Raw genomic sequence first — 18,713 nt, 5'->3', positions numbered from 1 at the left:
GTTCAATGGTTCTGTGATCTCCAGCTGAGGCATGTTTTGCTGGCCAGCACTTGATTCAGATGCCATTGATGCCTGCAGCTTTGTGAGGTTCTATTTTCAGGTTTTACCAAGGTATTCAGGATCAGACAGTATCCCCCCACCTCTGCCACACACAAGTTTTCTATCTGCTGGAGGAGAGGTCACTTTACATGTGCTCAAGAGGTCAGAGAAACTTTCTTCTTTGCAAAAGCTTCGTGCTCTGATTTGATACAGAAGAGTATCGTTGATGGCCAGCTCGGCAGTCGCCCACTGCATTTCAAATACTTCTTTGTGTCCTTATGCCAATTAAATCTATGGCAAAATTTCTTTTTAAACACAACCAAAGTCAATGGAGCTGAATATAGGCACTGGCGTCCCCTCACACACAGAAGTCTGCATGGCTGGGGCCTTGGACAACTTGACTTCCAGAATCTGATCCTCATTCAGATGGTAAGAAGGTTCCCCCTATGATTATCTGTATATAGCCTCACTCTCCTGTGACAAAGACTCCCTAGATATCCTAGAAGGACCTACTGCTTCCCAGGCCTCCTCAGGAATGCACAAGAAAATACCCTTTGCTGTACACATTACCATTTGACTTTTTACCCCATGGAAAATTAGTCTGATTCAGTCCTAATCAGTTGAGAGTATGGCCCAGTCCTGCAATCCTTACTTACCCAACTAGCCATATTGAAGTCAATGCAGCTACATTATATAAATAAATCTGAGTCACAGGAGCAATAGTTTTGCAAGATCTTTACAGAAAAGCTCTCCTGACACATGAACAGGAAAAGACTGTCTGTGGGGCAGACTCTGGTGTCTCTTATTACGCCACAGCAACTTTGGAGAAGTTCCAGAGGGCTCAGTAAAATTACTCCCTTTGTACACCAGCATCACTGGGAGCAGAATCACTAGGAAAAAAATTCTTCTCTGCATTGAGTTATTCAGAGAAGAACAATGGAGCTTTTGCCTTCAAAACTGCAAATGTGGTCAGAAAAAAGCAGCATGTTTTAAAATTAAGTGGATTTTGTGCGGGGTTTCTTTTTCTTCTTGTCTTAATTAGCCTTGTCAGATTTGTCAAGCCCATTTTCTATTAGGATCTAATCAATCCAACAACCCACTGCCCATTGCTCTTCATTGACCTGCTTTGCTTTTTTAAAATTTCACCACTTTTATCTTAAACTGCCATACACAAATGATCTCCTTCCCTTGCTTTTATTCTTTGAGCCAGGGTGGTAGCTGGGTGAGGGATTTTCTATTCTCATAGAAAACACTAGCAAGAGCCAGGTATTGTGTGAGCTGGCATGAGCAGACTTCTGCAAACAGGCTTGCCAGTCAGTGTTCATAGGAAAGTGTTCACAAGAGCTTCAGGGCCGGGGCACATGGCAATGTTGTTTCTTAGGGTCTGATTGGCCACACTACCACAATGGACAGAGCTAACTGTGATGAACTACAGAAAAATGATCTAGCTACAGAGCCATAATTTTATATATACAAATAGTGTAATTTACAAAGTGGCCTCCTGCCTAGGTGCTCTCACACTAGTCAATAATTTTATCACAAACATTCACAAAGCAATCTTGCGGCCCTCCTGCAAAACCCTTCTATGGTATTTACAAAAATCTTGACCGCACTCAAGGAGCTGGTGTCATATATTCATGTCACGTCATGTCTTCCTTGCACGTGGTAGGTTGCAAAGCTGCAACTAGGCTTCTGTAGCAGATCTGGACAGGCCAAAGGGCACCTGTCTTGGAGTGGGTACACAAGCCATGTTCGCCTAATGCACTGCCAGGTATGACTGTTACCTGCTTAGCTACGGTATATTACACACTGTATCATCTAGTGATTGAATTTTATATGACAAATTTAGCATTTTGTTGCACTGAGACCACTTGGCCACCAGGCTGACACACAGGGTCTCATTGTTTCTTGATGTCCCTCCCCACATCTGTTAGTATCCACTTGTTGCCTTTTGTCCTAGACTGTAAGTTCTTTTTATTCTGTGTTTGTACAGCACCCAGCACAGTTGGGGCCTGGTCCCTGGCTAGGCCTCCTAAGAACTACAGTAACTCCATTCAACCCTACAACATAATAAAAAATTTATTATGGGATTTTATTGGTCAGACTCAGAAGATCACGTGTACAGCTTGGTCCCGAATCATATGAGCTGTTTCAAGCAGACAGACTCCTGTGCTATACTCAATAGAGTTCTATGTGATTGAGTAAGATCACAGACTCACAGTATCATAGGGCTGGAAGGGACCTCAGGAGGTCATCTAGTCCAGCCCCCTGCTTCAAGTAGGATCAACCCCCACTAAGTCGTCCCAGACAGGACCTTGTCCAGCCACCGGGACTTAAAAACCTTGAGGGATGGAGAATCCACCACCTCTCCAGGCAACACATTCCAGCGCTTCACCACCCTCCTGGTGAAGTAGTTTCTCCTAATATCTAACCTACACCTCTCCCTCTTCAACTTCAGACCATTGCACCTTGTTCTGCCTTCTGACACCACTGAGAACAGTTTATCACCCTCCTCTTTAGAGCTCCACTTCAGGAAGTTGAAGGCTGCTATTAAATCACCCCTAAGTCTTCTCTTCCGTAAACTAAACAAGCCCAAATCCTCAACCTATCCTCATAAGTCTTGTGCTCCAGCCCTCGATTCATTTTTGTTGCCCTCTGCTGAACCTGCGGGAACAGTTTGCAGGATCAGGATATAATTTGCACATACATTCACTAGAACTAAGCACACAGCTTTGGTAGATACAAGCACAAATGCATAAGCGGTTGTTTGTATGCACGAGACGACCCAACTGATAATGCACAGGCTACCACAGTAACTGTGCAGGCAAGTTAGGCTCCTCAGTAGAAGTGGCTATTATCAAAAAGAAAGATCATAGCAGAAACATGTTGCTTTGTCAAGAATGATAGCCAGAGCTCCAGCGCCCTAGCCACAAACATCTTGATTTCTACCCATCTGATTCCAACTGCACATCCATATCACCCAAGCAATATGGATAATATCACTGTTTTGCTACATATGATTTGAAAAATATCTTCTACCTGAAGTTGTAACCAGGATATTCAGTTGTTGTTTTGTCATCAAGACGACGAAAACTGTACTTTGGACTGCAGTGGAAGAACCATTTGTCCAGGTTACAGTCCCAGTTGATTTCAATGCCCATGATTCCGCCCTGGACAGAGAAAGGGATAACACACTTTAAATGAGTTCAGATGCATGAAAAAATGAATGCACAGAGCCTGATTCAGAAACTGCTCTGTGCTCTAAACTCCCATTGAAGCCAGTAGAGTGTAGTCTAATGGCAGGATTAGACCCATAAATACACTAATAGTTAAGGTATATTTCTACTCTCTAGCAAAAATTTCTTTCTAAGTGACAATTAACTGAACAGATCAAACTACAATAAACTCTTTTATATCCAGCAGCCCCAGGATATTCAAATATTCAAATATTCTGGATAATAGAGAGGTATACCTAGCAATGCATAAAACTAAAGAAAAACAAGATTAGATATTAAACAAACAAAATGTATGCAGAGTACTTTATTTACCAACACCAGTAGTATTGTACCCTGTAAACTTGTACTGTATTTCCTGCATTTATTTGTATTTACTTTCACTATACTGTACTTATGGAAAACTTAACTAAAATTTACTTTTGCTTAAAATGCTGGTTAAATGAGAGTTCTAGATAATAGAATACCAAATATGAAAGAGTTTACTGTAGCTAGAATCTGGAATTCATTCAGCTACTGAAGGCATCTCTTATTTTTTGGCCAATTTCGCATCCTGCCAACAAAAATTCTAACTTTATTGTCATTTTCTGACCCAGAACGGAATGTTGCAGCTTTGATAGGACTACAGATTGGAACTACAGCACTCCAGTTTCTTTCTCCGAACGAATCACTTCATATCTCTGTGTCTCCATTTCACTCATACGTAATTATTAGGGCTGTTGATTAACCACAGTTAACTCAAAAATTAATTGTGATTTAATTTAATTGTGGTTTTAATTACACAGTTGAATAACAGAATACCAATTAAAATTTATTACACATTTTGGATGTTCTAAAATTTCAAATATATTGATTTCCAGTACAACACAGAATACAAAGTGTACAGTGCTCACTTTATATCATTTTTATTATAAATATTTGCATTGTGAAAATGATAAAAGAAATAGTATTTTTCAATTCTCCACAAAAAAGTGATGTAGCCCCATCTCTTTGTAGTGAAAGTGCAACATAAAAATGTAGATTTTTATTACATAACTGCACACAAAAACAAAATAATGAAAAAAAAATTAGAACCTACAAGTCCACTTAGTCCTACTTCTTGTTCAGCCATTGCTAAGAGAAATGTTTGTTTGCATTTACACAAAATAATTGTGTCCGCTTATTTTTAATGTCACCTGTAAGTGAGAACAGGCATTCAAATGCACTTTCATAGCTAGCGTTGTAAAGTAGTTACATGCCAGACATGCTAAACATTCCATATGCCTCTTCATACTTTGGCCACCATTCTAGAGGACATGCCTCTATGCTGACAACATTAATTAAAAAAAAATGCATTAATTGAATTTTTGACTGAACTCCTTGGAAAAGAACTGTACATTTTCTGCTGATTCACCCGCATTCTGCCATATATTTCATGTCTTAGCAGTCTCAGATCATGCTGTTTGTTTTAAAATAAATGATGTCTAAAGATAGCTAGAGCACTTGACACAAGGTTCAAGAATCTGAAGTGCCTTCCAAATCCCATAGGGATGAAGTGCAGCGCATGCTTCCAGAAGTCTTAAAAAGCAACATTCTGATGCAGATATTACAGAACCCATATCACCAAAAGGGATTTGAAGGTGCCCTGAACCTCAGAAGATCAGCCCTTAAAAACTGGCCAATTCACTTTTTTGCGACATTTAACAAGGAAAATGAAAGAGAAATGTTATACAGGTATTCTAGTACTCAAGAGACAGCAGAAGACATGCCACAGACCTGAATTGCCATCTCTGAAAAATTTTCTCCTGTTGCTTGGAGAATATTTCCCAGCCGGAAAATTGGGCAGTCCGGTGCAGTTATCTTGTTGAATGTGCACGAAATATTCAATTTTGGTGAAAAGTTTCTTCTGCGAAGAACCCCCACAAAGTATTTAAAAACATAACATGAGGTCTTCCCTGAAAAAGCATCTACAAATACCACTGAGGGACTCCCTGCTCTTGGCTTCCCCCTGAATCTGTATCAAACGTGCTCAGTTTACAAGTAGAAATATGGGGTGTTCTGTAATTACCAGCTCCACAAATTTCACTTGGAGTCTGAGAATGAAGATGGATCTGTTAGTCCTTGGGCACAATCACCAGGAAGATCAAATTATTCCATAAGTGACATCTGCGCAACCCAATCCCTCCACATTATGCCCTCAGTGACATTTATGTTATTCTGGCCTTCAGCAGCTTTACCCTGGTATAGCCAAACAGAACTTGGTGAATAATTTTGTTGCCAATGCATGGGAAGGAGGAAAACAATGAGAAGTCCTAAGGCACCTTACAGACTAACAGATATTTTGGAACATAACCTTTTGTAGGCAGACTTTGCATCTGACAAAACGGGCCTTTTCCCATGAAAGCTTATGCTCCGAAATGTGTTAGTCTGCAAGGTGTCACATGACTTCTCGTTGTTTTTGCGGATACAGTCTAACACAGCTACCCCTCTGATACTGGAGACCATCTCATAGTCCTATAACTGCATTGAGTCCTGAAATGTTAGGAAGAATGATTTTTGTCACTCAGCATACAACATATATATCCCTAAATACACAGGGAGGCTGCGGAATTAATGAGTTAAGAAGCAGCTTTATTTACACATCCTTTTCTGGAGTGGAATCACTCTTTAAGAGAATGAATGTTTGCACTTACGCAGTGTGATTAAATTTTGGGAAGTGGATATTGTTCTTTATTAGTACCGTAAAGTTTTCAGCACTCTTCAGAATGGCAGGCCTGAAAGAGGAACATAACAAGTACAATGAAAGCTATTAAACCAGCTATCTTCCTTTTGTTAAATACATCAACTAATGCTATGCTATTTTACTATTACCTGGAAAATTGTCACGAGGAGAATATGATACTGAGAATTACTTACCAGTTAACCCATGAATTAGATGGCTCAGGAGACTGAGAATGGAATGCATAGCTTTCTTGATTTTACTTATAAACTTAAATCGGCAGCTCTCTGAGGGCGGGACTGTCTTTTATGCTTGCTTGTATAGTAGCTATACAATGGGGCCCAATTCTGACTCAGGTCCCCAGATGCTATTGAAATCTAGCCATTGATCACTAGTGACTGATGTTACCATGCAATGGCTGTAGCTTATGGGAAATTAGCTGTTCTGCATTCACTGCAGTTCCCAGAAGACAGATGGGTTTGCCACAGACATTTAAACTACAACTGGCACAGATTATAGAAAAGAGATGTTGAACTACTCTCTCCTGCATGGAGGTGCTCCCTCCAGGTCAGAGTTCAGTCACATCATCTGGACCATGTGAAGGAAGCTTGCTCTGCTACTACCCAGGACATCCTTGTTTCGTGACATTCAATTTCCAGCATCATCAACCTGGTACCAGAACAAATTTAGCTTTAAAAATAATATGTTGAGAAAGGATGTGAGTGGACAGACTGGATTTTCCTATTCTCTTTTCAAAGCAGGCCAGAACAGCTTTGATTTTCACCTAGAAAGCACTCAAAAGAGAACACGAGTGGTCCCTGAAGCAGTGACCCATCCAAAGGACAGCATATCAGAGCATCTGCCTTAGCACATCATTGTATTAACGGCCATGTCTGTGATCCAAAGACCTGGCAAGAACTGGCAGTATTTCAGCTGGCCGACACAGCATCAATTGTACTTTTCTGCATGTCTCCTAAGCATGTTGAAAAAGTAGCAGTTGACTGCAACCCAAACTTAAACATTTTGGGGCATGAGGTGAACAATTAAAATTTCTAACCAGTCAATAATGGTCAAGACATGATTAAATCATGCTGAATTAAAAAAAATTAAAATAGGGGAATACAAGATTTTTAAACTACTTGTGCATTCAGGAGAGACACTTCGGAATCTCCCCAGACCTTTTGTAGGAGGAAGCTGAAAACATTTGTCTTTAGGTCAGTTTATCCTGGTCAGTTCACCTGGCATTGCCCAGAGTTACAGATGAATGGAGGAAAAGAAACGAAAAGGGATCCTTCTTGCCTAAAATGTATGGCGTGGTTAAGTTTTAACCATCACAAAAGGGAGAACTTCCTGCTCAAGGGAACTTGCATAGAAAAGCCAGTTGTGCTGTAGCTGAGAGTAGGGCTGTAAAATCCCTTTTAATTAGTTAACTGGTTAAACTTTATGTTTTACCAGTTAATCAATTAAATGGGGGGATGGGAGCCAGACTGATCCAACTGGACTGGAGAGCCCCTGCTCATGGCATGCCCCAGGCCGCCGCAGATCATGGCTGTTCCAACTGGGCTGGAGAGCTGCTATGGACCAGGGCTGCTCCAGCTGAGCTGGAGCATTCCTGCCTGTACTGCCCCTGGGCTGGGGCTGTCGTGGGCACGGGGTGCTCCAGCTGCACTGGAGCACCCCCGGCCTGCAGGAAGCAGTCTCCCCTGCCAGCCCTCACTGGTTAACTGCAACTGGTAAGCCTCCTCGATTTAGGGTGAGGCTCATCAATTAACCAATTATCCACTATCATCCCTCGCTGAGAGTCAACATTGCTTTGCTAGAAGTCAATATCTGAAGGCTCCAGGCTACAGACTTCCATGTAGGTTGGTGTGCTTATCAACTTTCAAAGAAACCTTCAAATTACCCATTTAGGGACTGGCGTGAGGGCCTTCCCTGCTGGTGGATTTTGTTAAGAATTCTCATACATGTGATTTGCTACCCTGTCTCAGATTATTGTTTCACCTGTTTTGGACTCTTGGCAATGACCAATCATTGATCTGTTAAAGGAAAAAAGGACCAGAACATGGGTACTATACTAACTGTGCAATGTAAATACAGACTAACTCTGTTTCCTGCTGTGTGCAGGTATCTCTTTGGGCAATGAAACATTTAAAAATATTTAATATAGTCTGACCTCACACTGAAACAAAGCCAAGAGTTTTCACAACTTGGCTTTTACTAAGCTGATGTGCATGACATTGGTAAGAATGGAAGAATTCCCATTTTTACATGAATTTGGAGATTGACTGTGCAACATGTTAACCTGCCTCAAGCAACTGGAACTGAGACTGCTCAGCAGCATGCAGGATTGGAGCAGTGAGAATTTTACCACTGATTTCAATGAGAGAAGTATTAAGCCAGTTGTGGGGGTTCCGGCACTCTATCCATAGAGTAAAGAAAGCACAGCCAGCTTCCCCCATAGGTGCCTCTCACCCAGGAGAGTCTACCTCTTGGAATATTAGGTGAGTTTAGTTTCCCTGGACTATTTAGTTCATCCACCTCCACTGGAACTGCCAATAAGAGGGCAAATCAATGTTAATTGGACTGCAAGGTTTTGTGGTGTGGATATATCAGTTCAACAGGTGGACTATTCAGTTCTCTGTGATTAAGCCTACCAAACCACATGCAATGGTAATGAAGGGAGAAAAACGCAAACCATATCATGGTCTAAATACGCTGCTGGTGTAAAGTGGCACAGGTCCACTTGAGTCAAAGGAGCTGCATCAATCGACTCTAATAGAGAATTTACCCTGCATGTCTTTTCTAAGCCGAAAGGTCTAATTTATTACAAGAGACCAAAGGCCTTGTCCACGCATTTCAAAAGCTGCTACATATCAGGGATTGGTGGGAACAATATTATATCGTCAGGGCTCAAGTACAGAATACTTTTGCATTGTACATGTGAGTGAAATCAAATGTTTCATTATAACAATATTTACATTTTTGGCCTGACACAGATGAGTAACTATACACTAAAGTGGACTCCTTATATTATAAAACACTCATGGATCAAAGAAATTAGAAGTGGAAAAGAGATATTAGGTCCTTTTTAGACTACTTCAGTATATTTTATAGCGTTGTTTAGTCCAATTTTACACATTACTAGCACTAGGACTTTCACCACTTCCACAGTCAGAGTTTGCAAATGTTTCCCTTGAAACTTATTGATACGGCCTTACCAAATTCATGGCCATTAAAAATGTGCCCAGGACCATGATATCTGTTCTCTCCCTGTGAAATTTGGTCTTTTGTGTGCTTCTACCCTATACCAGGGGTTGGCAATCTGTGGCTCCGGAGCTGCAGGTGGCTCTTTAAGGAGTCATTTGTAGCTCCAGACGCTACTGCCACTGACTCCTCTGCAGGTCCCTGCCCTGCTGCCGCTGAAACACTAGAACTTAATTTAATTGGTTTGACAGCCAGCAGGAGGGATCTGGTCATTAAACCAACTGAATTTAGTTCTGTTATTTCAATGGCAGCAGGGCAGGGAGCCGCAGAGAGGCCCTCACTTGCCCTGCTACCTGAGAGTGTTTTTCAAACTGAAAGTCCTAACTCCAAAGGAAGTTACAGGGAGGTCACAAACTTTTTAAGACGGTTACAGTATCACCACCATTACATCTGAGCTGCTATCTTCAGAGCTGGGTGGCCACTGAGTGGCAGCTTCTGAGTGAGGGTCCAGCTCTGCATGTAGCAGGTCAGAAGGGTAAAAATACCATACCATGCTACCCTTACTTTAGTGTTGGTGCTGTTTCTGCTTTCAGATTTGCAGTACCAGCCACCAGCTGCCTCTCTTCAGCAGCTCAGCTTTGAAGGCAGCATTGCAACTAGCAGCAATGAAGAAAGAAGCGTAGCAGTATTTCAACCTTCACCCAATAACCTTGAGATCACCCACAAACCCATTTTAAGTCAGGGCCCTTAGAATTATAACACTGTGAAAGTTCAGCTTTAAATAGCTGAAATAATTAAATTTATTGTTTTTAAAATCCTATGATGGTGACATTGACCAAAGTGGGCTGTAAATTTGGTAGGGCCCTACTTATTAGTTCTTTCATATTTTTTCTTGTCCTCTTCTTTAATGATCAAAATGCCTTTAGTGAATCCATGGCAAGTCTGTGACAGGTAGAATTGTTCTCATGGCAACAGACTGTGAGGTTGTAAGCTTGGGCTTATTATTTCACTTCAAGGTCAGAGAGAAGGAGAAGCTGCTACAAGAAAATTGCTGATACTTAAATTTATAAAAATAAGAATTAATAATAGTAAGAGCTAGATCGACAACAACTGTTTTACAATGGTTCCAAGGACTCTCTGCCAGGTGCTGAGCACTCGCATATGCTATTGTTTTGGAGGAACTGGCTCTTATTGATTACAAAGTAATAAAAATATAAACACGTTTGCTTACACTGGGGCACCTTTCATCGATTCTACAGGGCACCAGGCAGTGACTTCACAGGTTTTAATTGTTGCATTATATTTCACACATCTTCCCGTCTGAATTCCTGTACAGAAGAAAAGTTAGCTATCACTAAGCTCTCACAGATGGTGTGACTCTGTCCTTTGGACACAGTTTAAAAGCATTAGTGGATCTCAACACACAGGTAGAAAAGACACTTTAAAATCAGAGCCAAGGTTTTGATTTTAGCAGCTCTTTGTGGGCTGAATTAGCTGTAGGAAGGGTTATCAGATCCATGTTTCAGCTACGCATGGACAGTGTTTAACCCCACCCCTTGCCCGCATCAACACGTCACTTTGGATGTGAATGATTTTCTCCATAGTCATGTTGAGTGACAATATTTAAGAATTCTAGGCAAGTTAGAAAACTACCAACATCCTCATGAAGAACTTAATTCAGCAATATGAGCCAATTAAAGCACAAGTGTTCTGCTAAGTACTACAACATACTGAGTGACATCATGCAGCCAGTGATACACAGGCTAACTATTACAGCGTCAGAGACAACTCCTATTGGCTATCAGTGCGCTAGAACAGCGGTATCCAATAGGAATTCAAAGATCGCCACACTTGTGGTTGTCGCCTTCCCATATTTGCCACTTTTGCCCCCCGCATAAATGCAACCCGCCTCCCCCAAAGCCAGGCACTCACAGACCCCCCCCACTGTAAATAATCTAAATAAATCCTCCTGGGGCTAGGCACCCCCAGTCCTCCCATTCTAATTCAATGCCAGCAACTCATCAGAGCTGCCACCAGAGCCGCTACTGCTGCCACACAATTCTCCCACCAAGCGGTGGGGCGCACATCTGGAACAAGCAGATGGAATTCCTTACATGGCGGCTCTCAGAAGTAGCCACAATTAAAGGTTCCAAGGGCTGTATGCAGCCCAAGAGCTGTGTTTGCTACAATGCAGCATCCTATTCACCACATGTGATGAGTGGCAAATGCATTGGACACCACAGTCCTAGAACACACACATTCTTAGAACAAACTATCCTTTCTGATGGTATCGAACATAACCAAGCCTTTAAATAGTGCTTGATCTTGCACTCACTCTGCATGCAGAATGGTCACTGACTTCAATGTGAATTACACTTGTAGAAAGCACTCCAGTATCTGTTCTGCATCCTCCCTCCTACTTCCACCCTCTCTGTAACCCCCTGATCATTCCCATCTTTTCTTAAAGTTCTCCACAGAGTGGGAAAATATCTATGTGAGTGAATACAAATTTCATGTAATTCCCCTTGCTACTCCTTTTGTTTCTGGCTCCCACTCTTGTCTTTATACTTCCCTCCTCGCCACCCACTGTGCTTGGTGGTTCATCTCCCTAGTCAGAGGGATGCATACGCAATTGCCAGTGGGAGCTGCACCACTGTATCTCAGAGCAGAATTTGGCTCTACAGTTGCAAACTCTCTAAGGCTGGACTCCACAATTTCTAATAATTATTAACTCAAGGACAGTTGCATTTTATCACCTACTACACAAGTTTTAAAATCTGATTGTGGAATCCATGTACCATTACTCCGGGGGTCCATGTGTCCTTTCACACACTTCACATCTGAAGAGCAGATAGCTTTGGGAATGGGGTACTGAAAAAGAAATCAACATAGAACACTATTATAAATCTCCTTCTCTCTCTTGCTATTGTAAAACGTTCTATGCATAAATGGCAACCCGTAAGATAAAATCATTCAGAACGAAAGGCAGACCAGAGGAAGTTCAGCAAGATAAAATCATTCAGAGCGAAAGGCAGAACAGAGGAAGTTCAGCCCCCATCTGTAACCTGCTCACTCAACTTGGAGCTTATGACTTCCTTTTTGGAGGAGGTCAGGACAAGCAAAGATATAATGGGACAAATTCACCTCAAGTGCAATCTCTTGGCTTCACTGGAGTTAGTCCAGGAATTTCTTTGTCCAGTAAATCTATTTTTAAAAATACACCCCAAAGATATAGGAAATGCATCAAATTCTATTCTGGTCACACCATGCCACCTCCTAGGCTGCAATCCTATTGTCAATAAGAGGAGAGTTCAGATTAATCCATGTAATTACTTTATGTATCAAACCTTTTAAAAAACTGCGTATCATCAGACTGCATTAAAGACTTAAGAGGATTTCAAGTTGCATCCATAAAAGAGTTCAAGAAAAGATTTATGTTCAAGTTACATACAAGTCCTGCAGAAATTAACAGGTTTCCTGAGTTTTCCTCATCAAATCCCCCTCAGTGCACATACTTAGCAAGCTGGTTTTTATCATTTCTGTCTCTCTGCAGTTCTCTGGTATCACTCTGATGCCTTTGTACTGGTAATTTAGAATATGGACAGAAAATGGAATACTAGCTTTTGACAAGCTTAGTTGTATCTTATAAAATTGTATTATGTCTAACAATGGCATGGAATTTACTTCTCTGTTTCACAAACATCAAAAATAGACTGTTAGGTGTTTTATGTATGTTGTTTTTTAAAAAGTGAATTGAATAGTTGAAGCCCACTTGTATATTCAAAAAAGTGCATGCATTTGTGTGCCCACATTTTCACACCCAACACTTATCATTGCCAGTCTAAATACCTAGTTGAGCACGCAAAGGCCTGATGTGTAAAGACAACTGTGGACGCTGTTGCCATGTAAGTGATTTAATCTGCATGTATTTTTGTGTCCCTGTGCCTCAGATCTATCCGCATACAAATTTGGCTTATTTATTAAACAATTGCTGCATCTATCTTGTACATCAAAACTGTAAAACAGAATAGGTGAAATAAGAGGCACGGATTCCTTTCGGCTTTTAAATTTCCTTGGTTTGCAGTAACATTTCTTTCCTGATCCTCTGCATCCTTCCATTTGGTGGGCACTGATTCTCACCTATCATACGGAGACAAGCCAACCTGACAGCGGATTGTTTATTTTCTTGTTTGTTAAGAGCACATACATGCAGAGAAGCTGGTAACAATTCTCCAACTCATGGGTGTGTAAAATGACAGGCAGGTTCCCTCTGGGGGCATGAAATTTCGTAAGTGGGGTGCAGGATGATCTACTGCCGGGCCTCAGGCTCATTCATCTAATTAAAAATGTTGAAAAATATTACTGTTTTTATGTATGGGTGGTCACATTTATACACCAATTAATAATGTTTTTACATTCTACATACTTATTTTCTTAAATATGCCGAAAAGGTTTTCATTAGACCACAACTGAAATTTCCATGGTTTGGTTTACATTAGACAGTTTGGGAGATCCCTGCTAATTGCCTGGATGAAAAGTGTGCCTGCCATAAAAAGTTTGCTCATCCCTGCTCTGACCCATATTCCTCATGGGTACACTTTATACAAGTGGTGAATCCAGATGTGTTCAATAAGAATAAATGCTTGGAGAGAGTGTGACCGAGGCGCAGGTTTAGCTGCAGGGTCTTTGGCGTGGCACATCACACCAAGACCAGTTGATTCACTGAGAAAAGCAAAAGGGTGGAGGGGAAAAAAGAAGTGTAACTAGACTAGTTGTTGCATGTGGCTGAATGAAATAAAGAAGCAGAGGAAGTCAAAGCAACGTTCACTTGTGCAGAACCACCATAGGGACAAGCCACTAATTAAAGCTTGCAGTTGCTATAGGGCACGTCTTTCAAAGAAGGCTACATTATGCATGTGGAAAATCACTTACCTCAGGGCAGACACTCTGAACCTGGTTTTCCGTTGTAATTATGTTGGTTATAACAAAAAAAGAGTCTATCCCCTAATTAGAGAGAAGAAAAGAGAAATAATATACTTTGTGCCACATTCTGATCTCAATCAGGACTGAATTTTTTCCTGCATTTGCTGCTAGTAATCAAAAATTACTTGTCCTAGAAACATCAAGTTTCTTAAAACTCCATAAAAATAAAATAATTAATATTATTTTTTCCATGCTTAAAAGTTAATGCTTCCAATTAACAGCCTTCTTAACTCATGCTCACAAATACAACTGCTTCTCTTGTTCACATGCTAAAACCACTGAGCAGCAGGCCAAAGACACATGCCAGCAAAACAACTGCACATGTCCATATAGTCAGAAACTGCAATGACATTAAACTGAGACTCACCTGCACGGGAATAGTGTATTCTGCAGTGTCCCAGATCCTTGAGTCAGTCTGAACAACTCCTTTCACTTTAGTATGAATTGAGCTGATCACGGAGTCCTTCTTCTGATACCGTTTATCAGTGACAAGTGCATAACTAACCAAACAAAATGAAAAGCACAATTTAAACAACTGAAATGGACTGAAATTACAGTTATTTCTTGGTATTATTGTCAGAGAAGGTATACTGTAATTTAAAAGTCATATTAAAATTTGTAAAGGAATTTGAGATCTTACCATGCACTGAATACATTTCTTAGGCCAAGATCTCCCTCAGTTATAGCTTTCCAATCCCATTGATTTTCATGGGATTGTAGGGATGTGTGCAAGAAGAGACATTTTATAATGTAGTTGTGTATTATTAGCGTGAAATCCTTGCCCCACTAAAATCAATGGTAAAATTCCCTGCTATCGTCAAGGAGCAAGAAACAGCATTTTTTTGCATTCCTCCTTGTGCAAAGGCACATAACAAGGCCCATGAAAAGCAGTAGTAACTGACATTTGTTAAGTCTTTTCAGACTTCTTACGATCATCTTAGTTTATTAAATGGTCAATCTGAAAGGCTTCTCTTTGAAGGAAAATCAAGATTTTCATGTTATTGTTATTATTAAAAGGTCACTGCTAAGAAACTTATTTGTATGCTGTAAAAATATATTTTTGTAAAACCTAAGGTCCATAGAAATGCTGCCACAGCATTATTTTATTCCACTTAAACAGATGTTTGGAAATAATGTAATTAGCCATTAACCCCACCTCTAAGACCTCTGGAAACCAAACACTGCAGGACAAAGACACTGAAAGTGTCCCTATTATCTGAAGGTAAAATTTTCTAAAATATCCAAATGACCTTCTATAGTCCATTGGCTTTTAATATGACAGACTCCTAAGTGCTTAAGTGCTTTTGAAAATGAGACAGACTCTTAAATCATTTAAGTGCTTTTGAAAATATTGCCCCGATGTATTTTCACTGTCCAAGTAATCAACAGGGATAAATAGTGACTTGTGCTTTGGATTTTATAACAAGAGTTTTAAAAGTGACTAATGATTTTGGAAATTTCAATTTTGGGTGTTCAAATATAGACTACGAAAGGGCCTGGTTTCTAGAAAATCCATCCCTCTCAGGTGTTTCAGATTAAGCACTCAAGATTACTAACCATTTGGAAAACGTTAAGCTGATCATTTCCATTTTGTTAATCTAATGCATTACCAACAATATAGAGAAGGAAATACATTTGTTTGCAATATTTTTCTAAAATTAAGTGACTTTCTTAAGAGTCACTGACATCCATTGCTTCTGCAGCATCTCATAAGCAAATGTCATAGTTCAAACTCTTGAAACTGATGGCAACTTTTAAAGATTTTATGGAAGTGCAGAAGACATTTTCCACATTAAATGGCATATAACAAGGACTGCTTTCACAGACTAGTCTGTATTTTACCTGAGTTAGCACCATTTCAGTTAAAAAAATACACATTTTCTGGGGTGCAAAACTGTATCTAAAATGTGTAAGTGTGAAATGATGGACCAAAACAATTCCCTTTTTCAAAATCACTCCTAATCTACCACTTTTCCTGTCTCAGAAGTGTTCTTCATAGTTAGCCTTTACCCTCTTGAGAACAGTGATTTGAGATATTCATGCTGCTGCAGTCTGGCTGTTTGAGAAAACTGCTTTCAATGACAGTTTGGAAATGGTGCCTTAATTAGGCAGTAGCACTTCTTACAAGTTTATTGCCAGAGAAATTGGTATCAGCTGTTCAATGTGCAAAGAATTCTGCAAGAATTAAACCTATTTTATAAACAACAAAGGACATTGATCTGCAAACACCAATGCTGAAAGCAGCCCAGTTCTGAAGCAAAGAGGAAAACACCCATTCTTTAGGGTCCCAGGGCTAAGCACTTAACAGTCATGAAACCCTGTTTTTAAGATTTATGTCCTGGGTGACTCCTTGTGCAACTTGAATGGTAGATATAGCATTGGACTCTTAAGGCCAGGTTCTGATTTCAGTTACATTAGCATAAACCTTAAGTAATTCTATTGACTAGGTAAAGGAAAGCAGACAGCACATACCAACGGAAACAAAGCTACATTCAGGCCCTTTTTACTAGAAGGATGAGAGAAAAATATGGACCAAGGACCACCACTCCAACCAGCCAACCCCCTGTTCTAAACAGCCATTCTACAGTATCTCTGCCATTACCATACTGATCAGACTGTAAATACCAACTAAACCAATTTCATATTGATTCCACAGTACAGATTTAAAGGCTGAGTTCCAATGACCCACATAAGAAACACATTTGCTCATCTATGTGCTACTTGACTGCTTTTTTGTTTTGATAGCATATAGACTAGCACGGCTTTCTCTCTGTTACTATTCATTTGTTCATCTGATCACTTTTAACTTACCAAACATACAGGAAGACAGCCATATGGAAGGTCCACTTCATACTCCCATAAGAAAAACTCTGAAAGCGGACAACTTTAGAAGTTTCATATTCACACAAACTCTTTAAACTGCAAAATGCAGCCATTGCTACAATTTCCTCTGAGATCTGTGCTCTCAAGAACTGTAGCCGTTTGATTCAGTCTACTTCCACGCCCACAACCCCGGTAGGCAGGCTACACCACTTAAAGGCACAGTAAGAAGACTGTTTGCATTACTAGCATGGAAGATGAAGAGGAGAAACTAAGTACATTAAGCTCTTAGAAGAAAAAGCATTAATTATTGTTAATCAGTAGCAAGAAAATGAGGAAATGTGTGCCAAAGGCTTCACCTATGGGCAAGCAAAAGACAAAGGGCTGTATTAATCCCTGCTGCATCTTCATTAAAATCAAAGTAATTCACAAGTGATGAATTTGGACCAATATTTGTTGACTAAATGCTATCCTCCACAGCCACCCACACTATGCTGGACAAAGACCGTTTTCAGAGGGGGAATATTTCTGGAATTCCATTTGATTGGATATTACAAATGTGCTTTAACATTTTGAATATTCAGGATTTTCAAAAGAAAAACTAAGTGCCAGATGTATTAATACTCCTATGATACCCTCCAAATAGCCTGGCTATTCATAGCAATGTTCTGGAATCCAAGTTTTATTTTCCTGTTAAATTATCACCAACAATCCCTCTGTTTCAAATTCTTATCTTTCTGGAATGGAAATCTTGTTTGCAGTTCTGTTGTAGCCACGCCAATCCCAGGATGTTAGAGAGACATGAAGTTGGTCCAATAAAAGATGCAGGCTGAACCTCTCTAGTCTGGCCCTCTCTCATCCAGCAACATCCATAACCCAGCATAATGTTAGTTACCTAGATGACCACTTATCAAAAGTATGGCCAAGTTTCCCACCATCCCATAAAGCTTGTTTACAGACACCTGTTCTCCCTCTCTGTGTTCGGTGCTGTTATTTAGTTGTAATTTACCCTAAATATCTTCTAAGAGCCCTGTAAGCAGGGGAAGTGTTGGTAACACTGCTAGATAATATTGACCTTCTCTGGCTCATCCAAGTCTCTCATTCAGCACCAGTCAGGTCCCAAAGATGCTGAACTAGAAAGGTTCAACCTGTATCCTCTCATCCAGTATCACTGGACATCTTATTTCTTACTGAACAAATCTGGATGTGCCAGACACCAGAGTGGCTTCTGAGAGCTGGTGAATGTCCCCAAATGCCCAGATTTCAACAGAAGTTGAGGGCACTTGGCATTCCACAGGAACAGAATTAGTTTCCAATATGCATTGGGGGTTCTGGCAGTCTGAAGTCAACAGAGTTCTTCAACAAACTAATATGGATGCAACTGCAGCAGAGCTGAAATGCATTTACCCGATTTCTCCTTCAAGCCACCAGAGCAGCTACAGATGCTCATGCCAGCTCACAGTCTATGTCACTATCTTTGCTCAATAGCACCACCTCCAAAGGCCATGACAGTTCTTTATCATTCCATTGACAGAAGGCTGGATGGTGTAGAGATATGAGAACAGGAAGGATAGGAAGGATTGGATGTCTAACCAGGGCTCCTCACTGTTTTATTCATAGATTCCAAGGCCAAAAAAAGACCACTGTGATTGTCTAGTCTGACTTTCAGGGATTGAAAGTGCAATAGTCCAAATCCACAGAAGCAACTTGCAATTGCTTTATCTACCTCCAATGGC

General features: G+C 40.4%; 1 protein-coding gene across 1 annotated transcript in view; it reads right to left on the bottom strand.

Annotated features, from left to right (window-relative positions):
• P2RX7 (purinergic receptor P2X 7) overlaps positions 1-17,093 on the bottom strand; it is a 30,145-nt gene extending 13,052 nt beyond the window's left edge. The window contains exons 1-8 of the mRNA XM_075012283.1: positions 16,969-17,093; positions 14,525-14,657; positions 14,107-14,178; positions 11,973-12,045; positions 10,406-10,502; positions 5,945-6,025; positions 5,028-5,157; positions 3,079-3,209 (exon numbers count right to left, since the gene is read on the bottom strand). Coding sequence (XP_074868384.1) covers positions 3,079-3,209; positions 5,028-5,157; positions 5,945-6,025; positions 10,406-10,502; positions 11,973-12,045; positions 14,107-14,178; positions 14,525-14,657; positions 16,969-17,093 — 842 coding nt within the window. The remainder of the gene's footprint in view (positions 1-3,078; positions 3,210-5,027; positions 5,158-5,944; positions 6,026-10,405; positions 10,503-11,972; positions 12,046-14,106; positions 14,179-14,524; positions 14,658-16,968) is intronic.
• Positions 17,094-18,713: the final 1,620 nt, after the last annotated feature.

This window comes from Carettochelys insculpta, chromosome 18 (assembly GCF_033958435.1).
Source record: "Carettochelys insculpta isolate YL-2023 chromosome 18, ASM3395843v1, whole genome shotgun sequence".
In the NCBI taxonomy this organism is placed as follows: domain Eukaryota; kingdom Metazoa; phylum Chordata; order Testudines; family Carettochelyidae; genus Carettochelys; species Carettochelys insculpta.
Note: the sequence above shows the minus strand (reverse complement) of the source record. Positions and strands in the feature narration are given on the sequence as shown.